At 43.2% G+C, this 16,437-nt stretch overlaps 1 protein-coding gene across 5 annotated transcripts; it reads right to left on the bottom strand.

Moving 5' to 3' along the window:
- Positions 1 to 4,582: 4,582 nt before the first annotated feature.
- On the bottom strand, positions 4,583 to 14,743 carry LOC111266993 (uncharacterized). Of its 5 annotated transcripts, XM_022844911.2 has the most exons (5): positions 14,509 to 14,743; positions 13,998 to 14,079; positions 13,468 to 13,708; positions 10,617 to 10,783; positions 4,583 to 4,911 (listed from the first exon to the last, which is right to left on the bottom strand). In XM_022844911.2, exons 3-5 carry the CDS (start codon positions 13,668 to 13,670, stop codon positions 4,748 to 4,750), a joined length of 534 nt encoding a protein of 177 aa, XP_022700646.1. In that variant the 5' UTR covers positions 13,671 to 13,708; positions 13,998 to 14,079; positions 14,509 to 14,743; the 3' UTR covers positions 4,583 to 4,747. The 5 variants fall into 5 exon arrangements, 4 of the variants coding, with proteins under 4 accessions (XP_022700646.1, XP_022700645.1, XP_022700644.1 ...); XM_022844910.2 differs by having other exon boundaries at positions 13,468 to 13,846; positions 13,998 to 14,743; XM_022844909.2 differs by having other exon boundaries at positions 13,998 to 14,743.
- Positions 14,744 to 16,437: the final 1,694 nt, after the last annotated feature.

Raw genomic sequence — 16,437 nt, 5'->3', positions numbered from 1 at the left:
GACAAATGCTCTCACAGTCTGTTTGCCCGCTGTAGGTCCGCCTGCTTGCCCATTCCATTGTCCGTTCGAAGTAAAAAAAAAAAGGATGTCGAAACAAAACCGAGTTCGAATTAGAACCGGTTTCGTTTCAAAGTGTGAGTGAATTCCTAGCTGACGACAGGATGAGGCATCGGCGAGCGATGAGTGGGCATGAACGGATTGACGCTAGGAAAGGAACGGGGCAGACAAGGGAACAGGCAGGTTAGCGATACGGATGCGATCTTCCTACAACCTGGCGCCAGCAGTAGACACAACCTAGAACTCCAAAAGCGACTAACAGGAAAGGACTGCGGTTCGGGTGACGCGACAGAGAATAAAAGCTATAGAGAAAGACAATGACGACAAAATGCAAACCTCTTGAGTTGAGGGCCTCTGAAATTGCTCTGTTCTCTTACGTTTTCCTTAGCAAAGCGCACTATTGGGTCTCCTATTTAGCCAGGTCTCCTAGCTCTTTGCCGCTAGCCGATTGCCAGTTTTTCCGGTTTTAGTAGGAATGCCATGGGCAAATTTTTATCTCATTAGTCGGTGGCGGGTCGATAGAACGACCGAAGGTGAGAGGAATGCCTAGACAGAAGATTTACCATTTTCTTGTGTTGCAAGTTTAGGGAAGTTCATTCGCTACTCAATGCGACGAACGGACAAGACTGTAAGCCATCACAAACTAGTTTTGCTCTTTATCGTTTTAGTTATCGGCGGCCGAAGCCATTATTGTGGCCACTTCGATGTTCGTACGTCGCGTTACCGCCATTAGCATAGCAACTACCATTGCAACTATTACTGGCGTGGGTTTCAAGTTTTGCAGTGTATCGCTGCTAAGACTTTATTTTTTTTCCATATTAATAATGGTGATGATGAATGTTGGTTAAGCATGCGACTGGTCGATGTTATACTCACAAAAACACTTGATTGTAGCACACAGATACTATCATCTACTTTAGTAGCAAGCTTCTCATCTTTTAAGAGTCTGCTATCCACGTTTGGAAGAAGGATAACGCGTCGACAAAATGCAAATTTCCTTTGTTTGCCAAATGCCACCAAAAAGAGAGGGATACATGCCCAGACTGAACATACGTTGTCATGCGCGTACAAACACACTCGACCATATGGACCCCGGCATACACCAAGATATCTGAACATATTTACGTTGCCTCCTCTTTCCCACCCACTGCCGTTTAATTGAAACGTGTCGCAAAACCTTTGATGAACAGAGTGGGCGCGAGAAGAGGTAGAAGTGATGATGGGTGCAGAAATAAAGCCAAAAGTGCCCCCAACCCAATAACGGCATCTCCCCCTATCCCCGGTAAGAAGAGCTATGGTCGGCATTGGATCGACGGACGGTCCCTGTATCCTTCCTGGGCGCGGACAGCGGGAGAAGAAAAACAGAAATGGCAGCAAATTTTAGCTCCGGCAGGGCGGCGGGAGACGCTTGAACAGTCTAGTAGCGGTCTAAACAAGTAGTACAGGCGTGCATAACACGCTATCGGAGTTTCATATGTAACTCCGAGCGAGCGGCGACTGCCATCGAGGAGATCAAAACAAAATATTCTGATAGACGCCTCTGCTTATGCCTGCAATCCTCAGACCGCTTTGTTTGTTTGAAGTGTTTAACACACCATATAGGCATTACCTACATAAGGATATGGCTAACATTTATGTGTTATAGCGATTGGGAGAAAGTAGAGTATTGCGAATGGAAAAGATAAGGGCGATAAAAGAAAAAAGTACGTGAATTCCGTTCGTTGTGATGTCTAGGCCTAGGTCGAAGTCCTCGACACTCCACCCCTCGAGCCCAAAGCAAGCCAGCTGAAGCTTCACCTAGAGCTCCAGACTGGTTGGTAACCTACACAGTTACAGCCACACCAATTTTATGAGCCGCTCAGCAAATGGTGTCAGCGCCTCTTAGACAAAACAAAGTGCTTTGAACGGGTACTCGGTAGGAAGCAAAGAAAAGAGGAAATATGAAGACAACAGAATAGAAAACTGTAATAATATAGAGAAAATCTGGAGACTGTCGATAGTTAGAAAACTAGAAGTATATACAACGGATAAAGTTTTATCTATTTGACAAAACACACGTGTCTAAAGTAACGATGGTGGTTGAATAAGCAATACGAATGTAAATCATCGAAAACGGTGGTAGCTAGATGAAATACTGACTACATGAAGCAGGCAAGAAACCAGTATTCCCGTGCTGATTGTTACGACTTTTAAGTTACACGCCTGCTCATAAATATATGCATCTGGCACAATACCACAGATTGAGCCTAAGTGGAAAACAACTAAAAGAAGGCTTCAAGTGAACAATTCAAGCGATATACGATATAAATTTTTTATTAGAACATTTTATCTACTTCTAGAACCTTTGTCTTCTAACATGATAACGTATAACTAACACAAATGGTCTGGCAAGCTAACGTCGTCATGACGTAATAAAAACCAGACGGCTAAAAGAGTAGTGTCATTTAGCGAAGGTTATAAAGGCATTATTTGGTTAGCCAGTAAATCTCTTGGGCAGTATCGTAAGTCGAATATCCGGTACGTTCGGTAACGATAGGAGTAATACTCTTCCTTAGACGACATATATTTCTGGCTGTATATTTCGCCCCCCTTTGCCCTTCTTTGTACAGCAACTACGAAGACTACAGCAAACCTAGAGTAGCATTCTGAAGCATAATACGTGATACGATTTGTAGCCCCTGCTGAAAAGGTCTGATCATCGTTTAGCCCTGTGGATCAAATAGTCAATCGCGCTATATAAACATGTACTCTTAAGCACTATATGTGCGATATATTTTTGAATTATTGGTTTCCCACAGAGGTGACAGCAGAATTAGGTGCAGCTGGATAAATGGTTCGGTCTGTTTGTGTTCCTTTGGATGAACTCATTTTCACGTGTTCAGGCAAAACGTCAAAAAAATCAAGGTCGAGCTAGGTCCGACAGGGTAAATTGTTCCTGTCAAATGTCATTATTAGACAGTATAGATGTAACCTGTTCCTCCAACGACTAATACGGAGACACGAAGCTTGGCTGTGGCAGTACGCCGACGGAACCGCTGTTGCCGTTATCATTAAGAAGGCAAGTAAGAAAGTCAGGTATTACGTGCTCTCACTTGCAGCAAAATGCATCGGACGAAGCTTACTAGTAAAATCAGTATTGCTTCTGCCTCTGCCACCGCTACAGTTAGTAGCTATTGTGTGGACAAACCATAGCTAAAAGGGACCTCGAACCTTGGCCCTTTTGCAGCTGCCGTTCGTCTCCTGTGTTGTCCATCTAGTCCTCTCGCAGATATACGCAGACAGCACGCGAGCTAATAGCCCTTGCTAATTAAGTATTGGGCTTTAGCGTTCCGTGTCGAATGAATATAAAAACGACAATGTTCCCGATACTGGACACGGCCCAGTAGGCGTGAAAACTATGACGGCAGTTCTGGGCTGAACTGAAGAGCGGTCAGCTACCTCTGCTGCGATATAAGGCTAATGGTGACGGTATCTAGCATTTGTAACGCATGGGACGTGCAACACGCTCACAGCCGTGTTCTCCTGATTCACCCTTGTGCCTGCGATCCTTACCCACGGTTTCGAGCATCCCTGCGCTGTTTTACCATCAAGTGAGCTCAGCATCATAAAATGCTGCACATTTAATCTGAATAGTCCAAATGGGTGAGGTTTATTTGTCAGCAATAGCAGCAATATCGTAGCATTGCCGGTTAAAAATTGGCCTTACCTGCCAGTCGCCAAAGGAAGGCAGGGCGCACTTACACCTCGTTTCCGTTATCCGACGTACACTCCCAAATGGAAAAAGGTTCTCAGCGACAGGCTGAATATGTATCCAGACAAATGCACTCACTGGTTGAATAACACGGAATAGCACTAAAGCTTTACGGGTATGAAATTATGTGTGCGTATTGGGGTTCGCGCTATTTGGCGAAGGCTTCAATGTAAGTTTAAGCTAAGTACCAATAATTGTCCTTCTTTCCTAACCCCGACTATGCAAGAATGGGCGGGGGCTTAGTGGATTGTTACCGTGATAGCCGTACGGTATTTGCCTGCTAATCTAAGGAACACGTTGTGGTCTAGGTTCGAGCCCCCAACAGAGGCAGATTTCTTAAAGCCAGGCATCCGATGGAGTGCCTAAAAGCGGTATCAGACGTAGGCCAAATAGATTACAGCAGAAAGGAGGTAGCGCTCACGAAGGAATTGTGCTAATACGCAAACTGGCACACACAGAAGGTGTCTTCGGCGGAAGTGAACGACTGAAGGTTAGGCAAGGTGATACCGTGATAAGTGAGCGTATCGTATAATGACTTCTCAGAAAACATTTTACGACAATAGCGGACCATGATATGTAAGGGAAAGCAGGACAGCATAACCAACGCCTTTTTTTGCCAGTCCATGCTAAATGACCGGCTCAAAGACCTTGCTCGTCAGACAACAACAGCGCAAAAATCAGTTCGCCCCTATTATTACCCACTAATAGCCATGTGACCTTTACTTGCTTTAAGAACTGCTTAAATAAAAGCTAAGGTTCGACGGAGCATGTATTGATTTTATTGCGGAGTATTCAGTACAATAAGATTCTGTGTGTCCTGATCGCTTGCGTGCATATGCACCAAGCGATATGTCAGACCATATACCGACGAGTCTATATAAATAAAATAAAGCTTTAATGGTCGGCGATTTTCTGCATATTGTTAGGATTTGAAAATAATTAGACATACATAGGTTTATAGAAACAAGCCATTGTAATGTATATTAACTGATACCTTGCCTCGTATTCTACGCGAGATATAACAATAATGACTTGCGCAAATGAATACCAAGTGGTATGCCAACCGTAGGCCAAGCGCGAAGCTATTGAGTGGCGACGCCGATCTGGAAATTAGAAAAACGTATAAAATATTTAGTTGGCCATCAGATTTTTTTAGAAAAATCTTTAAGCTGAGCAGAGATATTTCTTCACCGTTTGGCCTACATCGTTTGCACTCTTCCGGACGCAGTAAGTCTAGGCTATAAAAGCAAAAGGCGCAAGCACACTCACACGGTAAACGAATATGCCTCTATTTGTTAGTTAAGGTACAAAAAATTCGTTATTTCTAGATCGCAGGGTCCCGTTGATTTCGTGTAGAGTATTGTGCGTTAGTATAGGCACAGGAAGGTTCTCGAACGTGGTAGGTCTATAATCAACACGTACTAATTTTGAAATTCATCGTTAGTTGTCTATGATCCGGGGTTGTTTGGCTTTCGAACGGATCGATTCGAACCCCACCGGCTATCATATCAATAATTGATCGCTTTATGGTAAGGACTCAGCTGATTTCAGGTAGAATTTGCTATTCATTTCAGCGATATGAAATTTCACGATCGAATAATTAAGGCTTTGCCATGTATATTTCCCACATAACCTGGAACAGAAAGGATCACGCTTTAAAATTGTCAACAATGCAGATGGAGTGCCAGCTTCAAAAGTGACAATTTTCCAGGATATTTTTTACTGAAACATATAAAACACAGCAAAGATGTTTATGGAGACCGATGCACATCAATTTGCATGTACGGGCTACCGTTACACGGGAAACCGACCACGAAATTCGGCCACATTTTGAACAGTGTACAACTTCCTTGCAAATTAGGCACGATGATTACCCCTTAAACGAGGAGCTTTAAGGGGACGAAAAAGTTCGTCGACAGTTTGAGAATTCTCACTTTGTCTGCTTAAGTAGCAATAATGTAACATGTTCTAGAATTAGAAGAGAAAAGTTAGATGAAACCTGTTCAAGCAGCAAGCGGCTCTTTCTTCAATATCTACTCCGTTGCGATTGGAATTATTGCTTACACTTTATATTTCAAACGGTATCTAGACAAGGAGAGGTCCTTCAACAAACATTTTCACATGTGCGTCTATGAGCGTCATTCCTGTTGGTCGTCTTAATTCAAATTGATCGTCATTCACCACGGTGACAGCTCCGATTCAACTGCAAACTACTCGTATGTCATTATTAAGATAGTAATTTTTCAACGTATAAATATCTTTTCGATACTAAATGCGCGTCAGGTTAGAAATGACAAAAGCAAAAAGTCAGCGGAATCAAATTTTCGACTAGTAGGAGGCCAAAAAGACCCAAAAAATGCAGGGACTTTAAACGGCAGCAAGGCTCATCGGGATGACCCGATCGACAACTATTATGTTCCCCTTTAATTTCTGAATCAAAAATAAACATTGGCGTTTTTTTCAGCCGTTTAGATGTTAAACCTAAACTATTAAAGATCTTCCAGTTTGTCTCATATGAATCTTCGCCGTATTTTTCAAAAACCGCGTGAATACACAGCAGTGACGTAGACTGTCGATACACAAAAAAGAAAGTTTTTGATGGTGGAAAATATTCGACATTAGCTAATTTTCACTAAAATTGCTGTGACAAATTTACTGTTTTTTTCTAGAAAGGAGAGAATTTCTTCTAATAGCAGGAGTGGCGGACGAACGCATGCTGCGCCAGCCCGGACACCAGTCGAGTCGGAGCGGACGACGATTCTCAATTGAAGTTACCTAGATGACGATTGTCTCGTAGAAGCTAGCAAATAGACAAGGTAAACTATAGTAAGTACAGAAAATGTACTTGATATATGCGTGTTTAACGAAGCAGACACGCAACAGGCTGTAGATGAATAATAGTAAGCTAAGTGAACCCTTCTGATTCCGAACATCAAGCACTATTACTTCGTTTTGGATAAATTACAAAAAAAAAAAACAAACGTTTTTATCGTAATTCCATTTGCGGAAAGCCTCTATGTTTCAAGCTTCATGTCCGGTATCACCGCCAAGCATTCCGCTATATGGCCTTACGGCCAACGGCGATAAGTATCTCGCATGAAGTGCTGGCGATCACATTGCGCTACATATCGTAAAGCATAAAGTTATTCTAAGAATATATTGAAAAGGTTGTTATACACTGTTTGCATTTTACACATAGTATACATCACACGTTGAAATGTGCGGGCTGAAAAAAGCCTGTGCCTTTTACCTAAATCGTAACATTAGTCAGGAGATTAGTTACAGTCCTCTTTTCTGGTCGGCCTACATCCCAAAGATGACCTAAACCAAATTAGTGCCCGAACTCAAAGGTCAACATGAGCGTTCTGCAAGTTAAACAGATGTCTTCGAATCCCCTATGAAAACTACTTTAGAAAAGAGAAAGAACAGGTACTTTTGTCGCCGACGTTAAATCTAGTTCTGATTGAGATCACATAACTTGAGCAGTTTTTTGCGTATTATCATTACATTTATAATAATTTCAAGCTGTACCAAGGTGTCATAAGTAATCCTGTGGCAAATTTAATTTTTCGTTTCTTATATATATAGATATATAATACAGGACTCCAAGAAGTAAACAATAGAAGTTGCGTTGTCGATAGTAAAACACGAAAAGGGTGTACATCTTGACACCACCTTAACGTATAACTGAGGAATCTTACACCGTGCTTTTACCGAGCGGCCACACAAGCAGTCAGGGGCTTCAGGGAAAAAGTCCCCCTTCACCCACGTGTCTTCCTTGCCGCCATTTTGTAGTGAGTTGAGTCACTGCTGCCGTACCAGTCGGTATTACTTGTAAAATAATGTATCTATAATCGAGAAGCCGTTAGGGAGACCCTTTCCACGGTGATAGTGAATGCAGTAGGAGTAGTCGGCAATGCTATCGAAGTATAGAGCTATTTTTCACGACGGCCTTGGGCTGCAGTTTGTTCAAATGGCAGGCAAGACCGAGTCAAACAAAACGTGTCATGCGCGGCCCACACAGCGCCGAAGTGTAGAGCTAACGTTGAATGCGACGAGGCGGCAGTTGGATGTACTGTCCTCTACGGAAGCAGTGCAGCAAAAGCAAGAGACATCGTCCATTTTGTTAACGCTGTGAAGCGACTAGCAAGACAACAGATGCAGTCGGGATATCGGTCGTAGTCAACCCACAACGGCCTTGGGAGTCACTGCCCTTGGCTGCTTCATGGCCATCTGTTAGGAATAGCAGCCCTGCCGATGTCCCATAAAAAGTCTGTCCAAAAGTCTGAGAGATAAAGTTCCTTTATCTCTCAGACTTTTGCCATTATGCTAACAAAAAAACCTGTTGCATTTTTCATCCAAGTTTAGCCTTTTGAGCTGAGCAGTCCTCAAGATAGTTTTTCCTAACACTACCCGTATGGATGCACATAGACATATAATTACATATATAGTGCTTATGTGCATTTACATATTATATCCTAAGCAGTCGATATGTCAGTAATCGTGTATCGTTGATTGTTGTCTGGCTAACTAAATATAAAACTAAATAATATATTGACGAATGGATGGGCAGTATCAGTAAGCAGGACAGAGTTACTTCCCTCGAACTCGATTGTCTGTTAGTAATATGGCTTCGCAGGAAATTCACAGGGCAGATTTTTTCAAATTCGTTTACGGTATAGCGACGTCAGATACATGGCGCCCTTCAGCGAATGTAATCTGTAGAGAACAGTTAATAATCACACCAATCTTAATACGTCCGCAGATACTCTTTCAGTTGTGAGTTTCTATAAATTATGATTGATAGTACAAGAAGAATGAAAGAAAAATGCAGCTTTCAACGACGCCCAGAGCGTCACCGGAAACGTTAGTCACGACGCAGCAGAAAAATCAATTACTGGCCACCACAGATGATACAGCTTTAACGTGTATTCAATAGTAGAGCAGAAGCGATCGATATCCCTATTTAAGACAAGGCTTGGTGTCGATCTGATTGAGAGTTAAATTTTCTACCAGCAGACAGTCATCTCACTAAAGAAAGTCAACTTAGGGATATGTATGAAGTTATTAATATGTCTGAAAATATTAAAAGATGTATTACGACCATAGTTTACGAAAGATGTGAAAGTGGAGCGCTTGCTTTGCAGACGGATGGAGGCTTAATAGAAGTATTTACAGAAGTTTAATTAATAATATTAATATATATTACTTCCTGGTGCACACAATTTTTCGTATGTCGGAAAATCCACATTTCGGCACATTCGCATGCACATTTCACCGATTAACATAAAAAAAAAACAAGTTTTCCTCAATTTTTATCATTCTTTCGTCCTCTGAAAGATATATGCACTATATTTCGATAACAGTCCGGTAGCAATAGACCGTTGCTGCCGTTACCGTCAGTGTTAAGCCAGAATGACTTTTCATAATTAACGACAAACCGCTGATAGAGAGCGAGCTAGAGCTGGCTAGTGCATAAAACGAGAATGTGCCGACCGGACCTTAACTATTTGTAGGGATCTCGTAAAAAGTTCCAATGGCCAAGCGCCTTTGAAGGAAATCTTTTTTGCTTTTCGCTTCAAATGCAGATGATCCCAGATACTACAAGACTAGCCAACTAGGCTAGAACGGACTAGACCAACCAGCTCAGACTCAGATCTCAAAGGAAAATCAAGAAGAAAAGCCAGCACGGCAAAACAGGGTAAGCGAAAGGCTTGGCCAAGATCCTCGCCCTCTAATAAAAGAATCTCCAAGGATTTCGAGGTGTCTGTCGGCGGGACCGACGTGTGTCAGATGATCGGCGGACGGATCTACGATAAGGGAAAAAGAACGCTACTGAACCAATCCGCTGATAAACCACGAAATACAGTGACTGTACAAAACACAATGGCTGATACCGAACAAAGGCAAATACAGCAGCTGAGAAAATCGGGCGAGAACGGCAGAAAGGATTGTCCCAGAAAAAACCTCCGAACGGTCAAAAATCGGTGGTCGTATGAAGTTACGCTGCTATTTCCTCTGCTAAGCAAAGGTTGGAGGGATAGCGGTAGGCTGAGCTAAGCCAAGAAAATTGGTATATCCGAATCAGCGACTGGCTGACCAATGTCTGGTGTTTCCTGAAAGCGAACCCACAGCCAAGATCCTGTACTAAATAGCGTCAGTTTAGAAGTGCGAAAAACGTCTACACATTGTGGTACGATGTCTGCATGATGGCTTTTAACACACTAATATTATTTTTTCAATGATAAACCTGCAAGGAGAAGACAACCAAAGAAAAAGCAACAAAATGGTTCAAGGGTACTTCACGAAGGAAAAGTTATGGTAATACGAATAAACTCTATAAATTCCAATTATTTTTTTTTGTAATGCTTAAATAGATGTAAACGATTCCCGAGGTATGTCTCTCTGTAAGATTGTGGCCAGGTAAATTCCGTTTCCTTCTATACCCAATCTTATTATACATATTGAACAATAGCAGAGTAGATATACTTTATTCCAATGTTAATCCGCAATAGCTGAACTTATCATGCCATCGTCTATAAAGGATACGATGCTCATCTCAGTTGTTCAATGACAAAAATTTAGTGCATCAGGCCTATATTCTCGTTTGCATATATTTAGCCTCTTATATTATTTCAATCGTATTTTCTATTCGTTATGGATTATGTAGCTAATCGAACAGGTTTACACGAGTCTACACTGAACATAGAGCACCAGGCGTAAACGTAATCTTTCGAAAACACGAATCTAGATTGTTTGCCTCTAGCTGCTATTAGTCGACAAGAAGAATACAAGAGGCTCATATCACCTGGCGAATTTCCCGGGCTAACCAACATGCACAACGAGGGCCACCCGAGATTATGAAATCCAGCGGTCTCTGCCGCATATCGTATGGTGTATAACCAAGCATCATCCAACGAATCCATCCCCACGACAGCCGGCCAGGTGTAAACGGGTGAACTGAAGAGGGAAAAGCTAAAATAAGCAAAATTCGTCGTATAAGTAAAACGAAATTTACTAAATACGGCCAAATCGTTTAACTCAGAATTCCGACTCTGACGTTGTTCAAGGATTGATTTACAGTGGGTCGATGTGAGGTGGGAAGTGTCTTAGGATTAGCCGAAATAATAGTAGAAATTATACCAAAGGACACCGACAAAGAATATCGAATTGAAGGACTCCTGTGCTTGCTACATGTCACATCTGATTCTTCCTTGGAGGACTGCGGGAATACAAACTGAGACTGGGTGTTGGATAGTATGGTCTATGTATTTAGTCCGTTGTGACTCTGCACGGCAGGTAATTTACCTACCGGCTAAATGTACTTGCTTGCAAATTTTTTTCTGCATCATAATGTCAAAAAAAAAAGATAAGATTACGTTATCTGGAGTATTTTATCCGTGCTTCAAACGATAACCTCTCTACCACTTTCTGCTGCAAACTGTATCGAAACTTTGTGTTATCCGAATAAAAGACACTATATGGCCACCGCTATAGGCCATGGAGGAGGGCCTAAGTTTAGGATGGTTTCAGCTATTTTCGAAACCTTCGCAAGGTGCCAGGCGAATATCTGTTTGGCAACCCACAGCATAAGCACTCGAAAGTAACAAACGTCGCGAAGTGTACAGCTTTCTATGCGGAAATGCCAAAGTGAGTCTAAATTCCGCTATAGTTAAAGCTTTTAATTTTTCTTATACATAAACGTCGACTCATTTGATTTGAGTTGAAATCGGTAAGCCTTTCTACGCTAAAACCATTCACGCATATACATACATAATAGGTAACATCTCGCAATGACTTCGTTGTTGTCGAATCGCACATCCTTGCCTCATTAACATCTGTCCTGCCGTGAATTCCGCAAGAGTTTTCTCGGTCAGGCCAGACTCAATGCATGTGTATGGTGGGAATAACCAGCATGGGTTACAGCACGGACCGTCGACGTGGCTCATAGGCAAAAATAAGACTCCACTCACGTTCCGTCACCTTCAAGACCTTCAATTCCTAGCTCGAATTCAATCCGTCGCTCTAGTGACCGGACCTGCCTTACGAAGCGACAGAAGCGCTTTATGTCGACACTGCGGCATCGATGCTGATGGATGCAATGGCTCTGACGGTGCCGGGTGCCAGGCTACTGGAGCCAGGCAATATCAAGCGCCATGGTGTTAGAAATGGTCACGAAAGTTGGTGGCAGCAGTGGCAACCAAACGAACGACTAGAGCGACTGTCTACAACAAAGGCCGTCTACCGAACAGTTCGATTTGGACCAGCAGACATCGCGTTATGGTGAAAGAAGGAAGTCTTAACGACTTTACACGTTTACTAGCTGCACTGTATAGCAAGTAAATGGACGAGGGGATGTTCATCAACAGGGAGGTTGCCGACAAATGGCCAAACCACCGTTCATAACCGTCACAAAAGTCTGTTTGCCTTCTTGGTATCTCACACGGCCTATGATTTGGATTGGAACACAAAGACTTACATTAGAATAGACGTGATTGTCGTTCTGTTCGACAAACGAACAATGTGCTTCATGGATCGTGATGGGCATCATCGGATAGACTGTCAAATAAGCATGAATACTAACGAGAGTAGCCGTAACAATGACAACTAATACCTGTTGCTGCCTCCTCAAAAGCTCTATCCTGTCGCCGTAGTTGGAGCGTTCTGAAGACGAATGGGAAGCTCGTCTTTGTTGATACGGCAACGACGTCGTATTCCTATTGCTAACAAAATTTTCTATTTCCGAGTTATGTCAGTGTATTGTCGGTTAGCTGGACGTAATTTTTGTTTCAATGAACTGAGACAGCCAGTGATCTCTATTGTTCTTTCGAGCTGTTCGTTTTTTCTTCATTTGTGCCAACGCTGTTTAGCCCTACACCGGTGCAATCCTCAGCAAAGGCCGTTTCGTCTAAATCTATAGACATCGGCGGATGACGGACTGACTGACGCTTAGCTCTTGAATGCCAAATAGAACGCGCGTGTCGCTCCTTGCTTATTGCAACTTAGCGTCGTCGCCTACTGCTGTTGTCAGTCCTAATCGTCAAAAACTAGGATACTTTTGACGAGTTGTAGACAGTACGCGGTCTAGCTATCTGCAGGACCGACAGCGTGACGGCGCAGCGGCACAAGGCAGTTACCACACGGACCGGTGAAAGAGTGCCAAGGCGGTAGGTGAACTAGCCTATAGAGGGCGCGTACATTTACACGATGTAAACGCAACGTGTACGTAGGCTGTCTGATTGAACGTCTATGCGATGACGCCGAACTGGCAAGTGACAAAAGTAGGGCTTTTTCGCGTAACGTAACCTATCATAACAGGCCAAATAATAACAATTGACCGATATGATATATATTAGAAAATCATGTGAAATAAACATTTCGAGCAGTGGGTGGCAGCAAAAGCAGTCAGAGACCCAATGCAGTTGCTTCGAATATACTACTCGATGAAAATTGCTGCGCTTGGATAATTAGAAGCTCTATGTATGTATTTGATTTCGAAAAAAAACAAACTTACCGGCCAAATCGATCGTAAACCTTTCTCGACCAGATAATAACTAGCTAGCGTTCGCGCTGGTCTCAGGGAAACAAATCTGCCTCTTATGCCAGTAAGCGATTCCTACGGTTATCATTTAATTGCTATCATCATCTTCACTACTCACCTAAAACGCTTGAGAAGTGCGGGATGAATCTTGCAGTCGTCACTGAATAGAGCCACAATAAGTTTGTAAAGGCACAGTGAAATTAGCAGCAGCATGAAGCTCCCGCACAGAACGATAATCCAGAGTCGCTCGCACATAGAGCGCACATTGGCATCCAGTCCCCCCGGAATACCCGCCGCCTCACACACCGTTGGAAACACCATTCATCCTACGGGGGTCGGGCCACACCAGCTCTAGGATCCTGCCGTCGTTGTTGCTTCACGTTAGTAGAAATCCTTCGATTTTACTTTTCTTTTTCACCGTTGCGACGTCTCGTTTTCCATCTATCGCTTTGTGTTCGTATTTAGCACTTTGATCGAGTTTGTTTAATTGAAGCACGCTAACCAACGAAGTAACGGAAATTTCTGATTCTGTATTATCGAGAAGGACAACGCTTGCCTCACGCGGAGTTAGTGCAAACTGATAACTAAACCATCGACTATATAAGTATATGTATATACGACGGAAAAACACCGAAAACAGCAACTTACGTGACGCCGAGACTCGCTTGATCTTTTTTTTATTTTCGATTCGTCAACCTTTCTCTAAAGAGCTTAACAGCACACCCATCGACTGACACACGCTCCCGAAATAGAAATAACATTGGACACGCCTCGTATTACTTATGAGTTATTAATATGGTTACGAATTTTATACAGGATTCTAGGGCGAACAAAACGCGAACTAGCGGTAGCAAGTGACTCTTTAGCAAACTTGCTTTGTACGAGATAGAATAGTGTATTACATGTATATATCATAAATATCGGAACGTGTAGGGAATGGCACGCACGCATCATATGCAATCACATTGTGTCAAGTAAAAGGGACAAAGGCCTGCGCAACTATATTTACTAGTAGTAGTACTAATGAGAAGAAATGGTGCACGATCCGATTATTACCGCCGAGCTACTTTTCTAAACGCTAAATTAACGTTGTGCTGGATGTTGCTTTTGACTTCCGCGCTCGTACAAGCACTACGACATACTCCGAGCGGACACACACCACTTTGACTTGGGATACCGGCGCAACTCTCGAATTGGTGTTGTCGTCGATCGGATCGTCGACGAACAAGACACAATGATGATTTGCTATCCGTTCTGATCGTCCCGGCTACCCGCCGCCGTTCGGTTGAGCTCGAGGTGCACAGGTTACACAAAAGCTCTCGCTTGGTGCGGTCCGACGAATGATCCGCGAGCACCGTTTCCTTTCTGCATGGTACTCTCCTAAACGGATCGGCGTGCGTACGTCCGCAGTGTTTACGTAATTCCCTCCCTTTTTGACACCCTTCCCGTTGCCCTTTCCGACATGTTCTCTTTCCACTTGACGGTGGCGGCAGAGGTGGGCGTCCTAATGGTGATGGCCATGGGGGGTTGTGGCCACTCGTCGTGTCCGTTGATCGTTGACGACTTAGATGAATTAAAGATGTCGACGACGTAGCTGTTTAAAAGCAGGACCACAACCGGGGCCTACCAAGCAGGCTCCTGTCTTTCATATCATCTACGAGGTACAAACAGCTCTATAGGCAGCCGACACGCCTGCGGTCGAAACTAGAGAGATCGAAGGTTTGAGTAGATCTCCAGGTCAACACGCGGTCATCCTCAATATAGTAGAAGGCTAGGAAGTCGTAAGATCATCAGCAAGTCAGATGAGAACGTGAAGGACACGAACAATCGCGCCACACCATAAACAAACAGGTCAGAAACATAAACACATGACTGATCCGATAAGGCATACTAGCAGACATAGATTACATGTAATCTAACGCGTCTACTTCTTTACGAGTCCTACATCCAGCAGGCGAACGGTACAATCGGTAGTCTTGTTGCCACGGCAACCGCATTACCACTTATTGATGGTGCTTCTTATAAGCAGGCTGTTGGCCATCATTCGGCTGTTGGTGTAGTTACTGGCCTCAACAACCGAATATCTCCTTGATATGATCATTGCTATAAACTCTAGCAACAACTGCAATGTTACTTGCAAGGTGCCCGTCATCATCACTGTTTTAAAAGTATTTGTATACGTAGTCGATCCCTCGTACCCTTTTGCTTTTGCCTTCGACGAAATTTAACAAGGCCGTCTGTGCATGCTAAAGGGCAAGGTCTCGTTCAACCGTTTCTCCGGGTAGCCTAGCTGCCTCGGGCCGTCGGATACTATCAGCCAGCTAGTGTAAGGAGGTATTTATTATACAATAATTAACAGTGCCTGGGTACACACTGAGTTCAGGCCATAATCCGCCCCCTTCACCACTACGTCTGCAAATCGACAGCAGCTACTCGTTGCTGACCATGCCAACGAAAATTTGCCGAATTGCGCCAACATTGTATCACAGGAGAAACGACAGCTGCAGCAGCGATTGCTCGAAAAGAGCTTCACTTCCTACCAACTTCTCCTAGGCAATAACCGAGGTCGTCAAACAAAGCAGCTACAACGATAATAGCAACGAGGACGATCGAAGTACCAGACGACATCGCCGCCGCAGCATTTGTGGCATCAGTAAGTAGTTGGTGATGCGAATTGTTCAATTAGCAGGCATTTTGACAATAATAAAATCATTATTATTATTATATCTGTGCAGATTACGGTAGTGGACATGCGAAGCTCTGAGCAGCGGAACAGGATTCAGAAGCGGGCACGAATCTCCGATAGATGGCAGTTTCAGTTGTTCTTTGCTTGTCCTTTCACGCCCACATCTCGTTCAGAATCTTAGCAGGAAGATTATACCAGGATCCAGGCAAAGTGGTTCGTTTATCTATACGTGAACGAAGTTATTGGAAATCGATACATTCAGTGCTTCGCAAATGCACATCTATGCCCGCTTTTATATAGGTAGATGTAGAGCATCTACCTATAAGCATCACATATCCTTGATAACTTATTTTAGTCCACAAACTCCGAAAACATGCTATAGTTACATGGTAATTATTTAAG

This window comes from Varroa jacobsoni, unplaced genomic scaffold, assembly GCF_002532875.2.
Source record: "Varroa jacobsoni isolate VJ856 unplaced genomic scaffold, vjacob_1.0 scaffold_1138, whole genome shotgun sequence".
Classification (NCBI taxonomy): Eukaryota; Metazoa; Arthropoda; class Arachnida; order Mesostigmata; family Varroidae; genus Varroa; species Varroa jacobsoni.
The sequence above is the reverse complement of the archived record's forward strand: the minus strand, read 5'-3'. Positions and strand labels throughout refer to the sequence as shown.

What these genes read in the sequence shown, in the direction of transcription:
- LOC111266993 (XM_022844910.2), bottom strand. Translation starts at nt 13,670, where the DNA reads ATGGTGTTTCCAACGGTGTGTGAGGCGGCGGGTATTCCGGGGGGACTG. An exon ending in GCACTTCTCAAGCGTTTTAG is followed by an intron (nt 10,784 to 13,467) that starts GTGAGTAGTGAA and finishes TGCTTATTTTAG; the next exon opens with CTTTTCCCTCTTCAGTTCAC. An exon ending in TAGCCCGGGAAATTCGCCAG is followed by an intron (nt 4,912 to 10,616) that starts GTGATATGAGCC and finishes TCTAATTTCCAG; the next exon opens with ATCGGCGTCGCCACTCAATA.